At 40.1% G+C, this 10000-nt stretch overlaps 1 protein-coding gene across 1 annotated transcript in view; it reads left to right on the plus strand.

Annotated features, from left to right (window-relative positions):
* Window positions 1–10000, plus strand: part of LOC138011575 (transketolase-like protein 2) — a 31565-nt gene that overhangs the window by 173 nt on the left and 21392 nt on the right. The window contains exons 1-4 of the mRNA XM_068858644.1: window positions 1–39; window positions 121–191; window positions 8552–8598; window positions 9106–9219. The exon at window positions 1–39 is cut by the window's left edge and continues 173 nt beyond it. Coding sequence (XP_068714745.1) covers window positions 1–39; window positions 121–191; window positions 8552–8598; window positions 9106–9219 — 271 coding nt within the window. The remainder of the gene's footprint in view (window positions 40–120; window positions 192–8551; window positions 8599–9105; window positions 9220–10000) is intronic.

The raw sequence follows: 10000 nt of genomic DNA on the forward strand, positions 1-10000 counted from the left end.
AATCCATAGCATCGAGTCAACGAACACGGCCGGTTCAGGGTGAGGTGTTGTGAAGCCGTGTTGATATGACAACTTTGTCTTCGCCGAAAAATGACACTTCTCTCTTTTCTTTCGTTGCAGACACCCTACATCGTGTTGTTCTATCGCTGAAATCCTTTCAGTGTTGTTTTTCCATACGATGCGTTATAAAGGTAGGCCTAAGCTTAAGTAGTTAATTAAAATTTGAAAACGATCCAAGGACTTCGGACAATTTTTAAATTTACATATTGCATCGTGCGTGTACGTGTAATGTATACATAGGACTTGTATATGTTCAAGGGATATATATGGCATTTAAATATTAATGTAGAATCTGCGAGAAAAAAATTGAAAGTGTTCTGTCAAATTACTACCTTCATGGCAAACTGATCATGGGACACTTATGCTGCTTTGGATTTTAAGTTATTTTAATTATTATCATTCTCGTCTATTTGGTCAACACGAAGGGGGGTTTCGACGGTTTTTCCTTTGCATGTACACATGGCGACGGGCGAAAATTAACACATAAGACTCACATACGATAGGCGCGAGCTGTCATCGAGCAAGCTCTAAAGGAAATTCTTATCAATAACCAGCGTAAGTTAGCCAGCTTACGTCCGCTAAGATCTCGGTGTAGACGAATAAGAAAGAATAGATGGAATGATTTCCGTAAAGGTCAGTACTTCATTATGCATGCAGAATAATTGTCGTGGCCATAGTTAATAGATGTAGGCTGGTTACGAAACTCGACAAGTTTCTTTGTTTCATGTTTTTGTTGGGATCGGCTATTCATCGAGTTACGAGCTGAGTTGAGTTTGAGTTGAGTTTGAGTTAAGTTTGAGTTAAGATTGAGTTAAGTTTGAGTTAAGATTGAGTTACAGTTTTTGGCGTTTTTCGGAAGGGATAAGGAAGGGATAAGGGTAAGCCATTTAAAGCCAGCCCAGCGGCTACGATGAACCGTATTTGTCGTGCGGCATCATGATCGATCATCAGACGAAAGAGGACGACGAAGAGAGCCTGCATTACGCTTTTTGCTCATAACCGCTGAAATTCTAAAACACGATTGTCACGTTTGCTAGTCACCGAAGTTTTGTAATGCAAGCCGAGCATTTAAGTAAGTGAACCATTTTGACCTAGTCACACATGTCGGAAAACCATTTCACTGCAAAGTTGAAAGAGACAAGATCAATCAATCAATCAATCAACTTTCTTTAAAACACGGTAAATGGCTCAGCAAGCTGGTTTTCAGACATGCGGTGTAAGAATTACAAAGTATAAAAGCCAAAAAAAATTACGAGAATTACAAGATATAAATGTTAAAACGACTAATAAACTAGGTATAACTTAGCGCTAAATATTATTTAATGTCAAAGAAATTTAAACAATAGTAATAATTAGTAACCAACATAATTTACTATGTAATAATACGAACAAGCCATCTAAAAAAATGTGCCCTAGCGATTTAAAATGTGTCCTAGGATATCACACGTTTAAAGCTTGCAAGATCCCTTATCTCACGTATTTGATTTGACTGTTGGTTCCAAGCATTTGCACCTCAAGTAATCAAGTAATGCTTGATTATGACGTCTAGTTGCCTAGCTACAATTCCAGCCAAAAAGATGGTGACACCAACCCAAAATGCAACCCCTTCCCCCCTTTTCAATGTTGCTTGCGCTATAACTTTAGGCATACAACTTCGAAAGGAAGGAAGGGTGGGGGGGGGGGGGGGGTGGACTTATGTGTGGCATCAAGTGTCCCAGAAATTTAAGACCGAGATTGGGCCGGGTCTAAAACAAAAGTCACTTTCAGTTTGACGGGTCACTCATACTTGCAGGTCATTGTTTTACCTTTCCGAAAGTAACCCAAAATTAAACCTTCCATTTGCCATTTGTCTAACCCTAGGCCTAAAAACCCTTTTCTAGAATATGACTTGTTACTAATCAGGGAAAACACTATGAAATGATGTTTGTTTCGCTCACCTTCTGTTTCCCGTTTCTACATGGTAAGACTTGGCATCTTTGCGCACTTCGGGTTCTGGTTCTCACTCAATGGAATGTTGATAGTTAATCGAAGAGTCGTCGACAAGCGTTCGAAGTTACTTGTTATTTACTTGTTAATTAATTTTGGTTTTTCGTTCACGGTTTCTTTTGTTTTTGCCGGCAACTGTGACGTAAATGAGAACTGACAAAGACACTTCCGAGGCTAGGGTCAGTAAGGGAAAAAACGGGTTCCAGGTTCCGAGTTCCAGATTTTACACAAACCCTCATTGCGGCTCACTTGTTCCGATAATTTTGTGTGATAGCCGATCATGAAAACCACGCTGCTGGATGACAAACGGTACGTTTAATCGTTTAGCTGCCGGGGCTATAAGCTGGCTTAACAGTAAAACCCATCTTTAGCCTTACAAGAAGACATCTTTTCTGCGTCGATAGACTTGATTGCTAGACGGAACAACCGCGCGCCGGTGGCTCAGTTTGTTATGCACGAGATCATGAATTCGACTCCTGACGGACTCACAACACTCAGGGTCTTAAAAGAATTGAGGAGAAGGTGCTGCCTTTGTAATAACATCCGCAAATGGTTAGACTTTCAAGTCTTCACGAATAAGGACTATAAATCGCAGGTCCCGTCTCACAAACTTCAATGTTCATAAACTCTGTGAGATGTTAAAGATCACACCACACAGTGTTGTGGTCTGGTCTTTTCATCAGCCATATGGTCGGTTTGGCATAATCTTCTAAAGGGACCATTGGTCGATGAGACCACATAACAGCAAAACAGACAGTAGTCAAATCAAAGGAGTCCCAAGTGCTGAAACTGGTAAACTGGTAAACAAGGATACTGCCGTGCATGAAATTTCAAGATTGTTTTGATCAGTTTAAAACCATTTCGTAAATATACACCTGTGCACTTCACGAAAACGGTGTTTCATGGTCTTCCCAGTGACTTCTACTTAATATTTATTAGATTTAAGTGCCAAATATGCCAAAAACCGTAACTCAATATTAACTCAATTTTAACTCAATCTTAACTCAAACTCAACTCAAACTCAACTCAACTCGTAACTCGTAACTCGATCAATAGTCTATCTCGTTTTTGTTTGCTTTTTTGCCCTTGACCCTGCACAAAACCCGACGAAAACACGCTTTTTTTGGCAGGATAACCAATCAAAAGCTTTGACTAATTTATTCGAAATTAACTTGCAAACCAAAAACAAAAGATTGTGCAGGGTCACGGTCAGTTCATCATCTAATTGCGACTGTATTGTTCCTGCTTTTGAAATTCCCAGGGTTTCATAACCAGTCCCTAGATTAACTATGTCGTGGCTAATCGCCATCGCAAGTACAGCAACGACGCAACTCAACAAGGTCGAACCAAAACCATACAAGGCACCTCTGGCAGCCGCTATACGGTCCATGTGTGACCTTGAAACACAGCTTACAGCCAGCTGGAATCAGCTGTATGTTGGTTTTTGCTGAGGGGGGAAAACCAGAGAACCCAGAGAAAAACCCTCGAAGCACAGAAGAGAACCAACACAAGCTCAACCCAGTTATGGTGTCGGGTCCGGGAATCGAACCTGGGCCACATTGGTGAGAGGCAAGTGCTTTCACCACTGTGCCATCCCTGCTCCATGGGCAGAGTAAAACAACGTACTCTTTAGCCAAATTTGGTCACGTTTTCAAGTTTTCCATTGCAATTCACATTCATTTTTCGTGCTATAATGTATAGACGTAGTGTAAAACCCATTTTACACTACTATTTTAAGTGCTTTATTTCTTGCCATTTATTTGCGAAATGCTCTCTGACACAAAACTCGTGCTAACTTGCAGCCAGGCTCCGTTTAAATTTGGTGGCCTTATTACACCGAGGCGGAGAAATAGTTACGAGTTTTACAGAATAGTTTCGTTACGAAGTTGCGTGTATTTCTCGAACTATAGTAGGTAGTGTTAAATTCTCCTTTATTTATTGGTTTCACGTTAAGATTGTTGTTATGTACCAGTTTAAGTGAATTAAATATCGTTGGGCGAATCATCTGTAGTTCCGGGCAAAACATCCGGATACCGAATGAAGGCATGTGTGTACGAAAAACTCTCTGAAACAAGACAAGGTGCATTACATTCTAAAGTATAGTTCAGCTCCTTATTTTTGCCATAACTTTTAAGGGATATAACATTCAGTTTAGAAACATCCATGTATAAAGCAAACTGAGAGAAAAGTCGTTTCACTTTCTGGGGCCTCAATAGCGGTTGGATTTTCCTCTACGTAAATGCTATTAACTTCTGAAAAGTCAGAGGTGAACATTGAATAAGACATTTCTGCTCAGGAGCCTGACGAGTAATGACGTCGAAACCACTGGTGCAACCGAGCAGAGAAATAAAGGATATTACATGGCCGGTTGGGGATACGAATTTTATCTTCGAGTGCTGAAAGTATCTCTCACTCGTTCGCTTCGCTCACTCATTTGCTTTCAGCACGAGAAGATCAAATTTGTATCCCCAAGCGCCCATGTAATGTTCTTTTTATTATATAGATATTTATGAAATGTCTAAATTTAAAACAACTTGTTTTACTTATCGAAATGATTAAAAAGTGGTCACCAACCCCTGAAACACGCATGTTGTGTAAAATTTTGCAATAAAAATGTTAATGTAGTGGAGAAGAATTATGTTAAAGCACAAAAGCATCTTACAATGAAGAGGAAGCTCTTGTTTTATTGGCTAATCGTGTTCGTTACCATGACGACACATTCTCAAGTGAAAGATAAAAATGATATGTTCATTGCATGCAGTGAAGCTACGATTTTTTAGTAAAAGGAGAAATCCTGGTATTTCATCAGTATCTATATAATAAAAATTAATTATCCATGCGCGCTATTGATTTTTAGAACAATACGTACACCCCAGGGTAGACTGCAGGGAATAATTACTGTTGGTAACCTCTACAACTGATGTGATAAGGGTTTTAATGTAGACTTGATACGCATCAATGGACCAGCGGCCCAGGGTTTTGATGAGATGATCTGGTACTCCACTTGAGGCTGCTGTGGTGGCGGTCCTGGAATAACCAGCAGAGAGCAGGAAGTGTTGGACTTTGGGGCCAGAATTTGGGACGATAAAGGTCTTCCATCTCTGAAAAGTCGGGCTTGGAACTTCGCAGAGTCTATAATGTTGTTAAGCATCTGGTTGGCCCTTCCAATTTGTCCAGGTTTAAGGGTAAGCCCAAGTCGGAACACAGCTGCAGACAGGTGGCCAAATTGGTCAGGCAAATGTCAGACGCAGGGGGTCCCAAGGTGAGGAAGTCATCCAAATTGTGGCACAAGAAGTCAAGGTCCATTCCACCATAACCCCAGCAGAGGTGTAAATAAACGGTGCTGAACGCAAGCCAAGAGGAAGAGCCATATCCACATAATACGCACCCTTCCACTTCATACCCAACAGATACCGATCTTCTGGATGGACAGCATTATGATTCATGTAGCCACATCAAACTTGGCCATCAACGCACCTTGGCCTTAACCCTTTAATGCCCAATAGTGACTTATAGATTTTACTCTGTCTAACGCCAGATGATTTTACTCGTCAAAGGGAGACCCCTTGGGCACTAAAGGGTTAAAAACTATCTCCTTTAACCCTTTAATGCCCAATAGTGACTTATAGATTTTACTCTGTCTAACGCCAGACGATTTTACACGTCAAAGGGAGACCCCTTGGGCACTAAAGGGTTAAATCATGATGCCGTCAATGAACTCGTCGATAGTTACATACTGCACTGAATAGGGGAGTCGCGGTATACCATAATTGACACTGTGCCCTGGAGGGGAGGAGAGATCTAGGGTAAGTCGCCACTTGTCAGGCTGATTGTTCTTCGGAATTATCCCAAATCGGCTTATATGTAGGTATGGAAATGGACTTGTCGGGAATGGGCCAGCAATCCTACCATGAGCAATCTCAGTTTGAAGATAGTCGTCTATCACTGAAGGCTGCTGAATCGCAGACAGCATGTTTGCAGAGAAAGATTTGAGCGCACAGGAAGAGGGAGAAGAACCAATCTGAAAACCATGCTTCAGGCCTTCCATAACATAAGAAACCGCAGCTCTGTCTGGGTGGTTACACAACTCAATCTGAAATTTAGAAACTAACAGTGGTGAAACAAACCCCACAGGACGCAACGGAGAAACTGAACAAGATGAAACAACAATGGGAGGCAGACCTTGGCCTCCTAAAGGCCTCTAAGCCAACGAACAAAACACCGCCCCGAATGGGAACCGAACCTAGTAATTTTCAGAAATCTGCAGGCCAAGCAGTTGATAGTTTTTTATGAACTGTATTATACTGTAGTAGTACAAAGTAGTTTGTTATTGTTAGTTATTATATTTTATTTTTGTGTTGTTTAATTGTATGTTATTCTGTAATTTATCATAAATAATCTCACATAATTTAGTCATAAGACTGCTACACTCTAGGTGCTGAAATTTTAATAAACGATAAACTGGACCAGACTCGAATGAAGACCAGATGAGGGGGCCTTGGCTAGTGATGCCAAACTATTGCGAGGTGGGCAGTGGTGGCTGGCGTTGTGTCCAGGGGGCAAGTTAATGCAGTGTAGCGACTGAACAAGATGCACCCTCTCTGACAGGGGTTCAGCACAGGACTGAAGGGGTGCCGCAGGCAGCTATGCCCCTCCAGAAGGCGAAATTGTGGTAACCGTAACAAACTTGAGGAATGCATGCATTTCTTAGGAACAAGCAATAACTGGGTGGATGGGAAGGGTAAAATGCATTATGTGAAACGGCAGTTTAACAGAAAGTGATGAGATGGTCGTTGTGTAATGGCAAATGTGCTGCCAAATAAGGAATTGCATGATCTGAATACTGCTAAATAAGGAAATCGAAGGGCTCTTGAATGCCTTGATTGCCTTTCATAGCCAAAAGAAAATCGAAGAACGCTAGAAATATCGTGTTTCGAGTAAAAAGCTAGTCACACGTGAGAAAACTAAACCGCAACCATCAATGGTAATTAGTTTGTGGTTTCATGTCACTTTTGATTGTTTGCTGCACTATGGGAAATGTCAAAATCAAAACGTTTTATTCCCAAAGGACTTGAATTGGTACAACATTGACATCACTGTACAAAACCGGGTTGGCAAGATACCTTATTTCGAAATTACATGGAAGTGAGAATCTTAACTGCGGTGACCAGAGGTTCTTATTTTTTGTCTTTCTGTTTTAACTACTCCCTGCTCGCAAAAGAAAAATAGGACCTCTGGCACCCAGGGTAAAAGTATCGTTGCAGTGGATAGATTTTCTATCACAGGAATATTTCAGCAAAAACCTGAAGTAATAAGAGCAACATTTTAACCAACATGTCGTTGTCCAGGTTACATTTCAAGTTTGATTTACTAACAAACATTTTAGATAATTTATCCACAAAGGTTTATTGGGACAGTAGTGTAATCTTATTTGCTGAATATCTCGTTGTTTTCCAAAGTTCAATATTGCTTGGTAGTCAAGTATAAGAGTATGTAATTCTGATATGCAATATACATTCAAATTTAGTAATTTTAGCAGTTGCTTGAATGTATCTCTTCAAATGCTAGAGTGTAAATCATCTCTGAGGAAAAAAACTGAACCTTGTTTGTTCAGTTGATACCCAAGATTTTTGCAGCGTTTCTAAAACAAGGGTAAGGCAGCATTCTTGTTAAGAGCCGGTAACCGGTTATTTTTACCGGCTGTTTCACTGAAATATTTACCGAAATTATCCAAGGAATGTTCGTCTGTTCAAAGGTGAAAATACATTTCGTTTATGGGAAAATATTGCTTTCCCCCTCCAACCAATCCTGTGAAGATATCTGGCACATGTTATCGCTTCGAAAATATACCATTTGTTAAAGCAATCCAGCTTGATTTTGCCAACTCATCCCTCAAAACGATGTCCGCCATGTTTCCTTTCCATTCCTCCCGCGGCCAGGGGAAACCCCCCATAACCATTATTAAAGGTTTACAACATGGCATCCACGCATGGAAAACGACAGAAAGGTCTTTGGGAGTTTAGTTTTCAACCAAAGCGTCAGAAAAGCGGTGGTGAGTGAAAATCAATGAAATAGCATAACCTACTTTCCTTTTGCTGAGTATTAAATTAATTTACCAGCCACTGGCATGTGACAGCGATCGATACGAACGTCAAGTTAAGACTTGAGCTCGCCAGCCCGTGCAGGGGCAGGTAACAAAGTTACCTGCTATTTTTGGTTTTTTACCTCCTGTGCAAAAACTTAGCAAGAACCCTGTGAGGTAAGGATACGAATACAGAAAGTATCCAAAACATACATAATTTAAGCTAACCTTACGCCTAAAAACTTTTGTTTAGGCCTAATTAGGCTTAAGGTTCGCTTTTGTGCTTGTTTAGGATACTTTTTAGGATACCTTCATCCTCAGTCTTACCCTTACCCCTGTTTTAGAAACGCCGAGATTTTTGCTTTGAAGAAAGCAACAATTGTGTAACTTCCACACCTGAAGGATTGCAAACTTTTTTTTCAGTGTCTGTGCCCAAAGATTTATCAAGTGATCGATTTGTGTTATCAAAGGTAGGCTATTTTTCAAAGGTGATGTAGTTGATCATATTCAGATTCTTATCTTGCAAGGGATCTGTCCTTGCACATGTTATGGAATCTTTTTACCTTCATGCATGGGTTCTTATGAAATCTAGGGTTACTATTGTACAAATCAGAGGTAAATAAAAGAAAGGCATTTTAGTCACTGACTGTAGAATACAGTAGGACAACTGGCTAGTTTTATGCTGTGTGTCAACAAGTAATCACCTCCTTTTTTTCTCCCTGCTTTGTCCAAGCACAATAGAGATACTACAAAACTGAACCTGTTGAATTCATGAGGCCAATATTTGCAATTATTGTCAAAGGCAGGGAACACAATGTTTTAGTCCCATGGTAGCAGAAGTTTGGTAATCTAACTATTAGAAATCAAGTTGTTGCAAGTCAAATCTGAAGCAAGTTCTGATTGACTGTTGTAAGTTCTCATTCACTGTATGGCATTGAGATATGTCCAATAATAATTATTGCTTTAACTTATGTTAGGGCCATGCTGCTCCTATATTGTATGCTGCTTGGGCAGAGGCTGGTTTGTTCCCAGTATCAGATCTTGCCAACCTTCGAAAAATCAACTCAGATCTGGAAGGACACCCCACCCCAGTAAGTACAGTAGCAGGATTTTCGTCTATTACTGTGTGTCATTAAAATTCCAGGGGTTTGTCATTGTGAAAATGAATTGCTGGTTTTCACTCACGTGATCAACAGCCATGTTTTTCAACGAAAACAAAAGGAAGCGTTTGCATAATAATAGAGTTAAATTCCCGGAGGATTTGGTCGGGGCACCAACATGGCCGCCTTTTCTTTGTTTAGGGCACCAACATGGCGGTCGTGACGTCATGTGAAAACCGAGAATAATATCCCATGACTCCTGGATCCCCCCTCCCCCCCCCCATTCCCCCCCATTCACAAGTGAAATCATCTGGCGTTAGACAGAGTAAAATCTGTTAATTCTAACTCCTAGGAGTCAATGGGTTAATCTTGGGTTTGGAAGAAGATGTCATTAATTACTCCAGTCGAGGAAGAAAATATCCAACATATTTCTGACGCCAATCATCATCTGTTGCTACTTGTTCAAATCACTGAAATACTGTTACATGTGACATTTTGCTGACAGGCTCTTGTTGTGAATGATGCAGAATGATTTCATGTACAAGTGATGGTCAAGTCAAATGGATAACTAATAATAATAATAATTACTATTAGTAAACATCATCTCTATAAATTTGTTGCATTTGGCTTACAAGTGTTGTTTCGATAGTGTTTTTCAGCCTCAAAGCAAATTTTACATTATATAATATTTATATAATCTTAGCTTAAAACAATAAAATAATTAAGGATTAGAAGCAGTTATTGCAAAATTGACAATTATTTACATTGAAAT

The sequence above is a fragment of the Montipora foliosa genome, chromosome 7 (genome assembly GCF_036669935.1).
Source record: "Montipora foliosa isolate CH-2021 chromosome 7, ASM3666993v2, whole genome shotgun sequence".
Lineage (NCBI taxonomy): Eukaryota > Metazoa > Cnidaria > Anthozoa > Scleractinia > Acroporidae > Montipora > Montipora foliosa.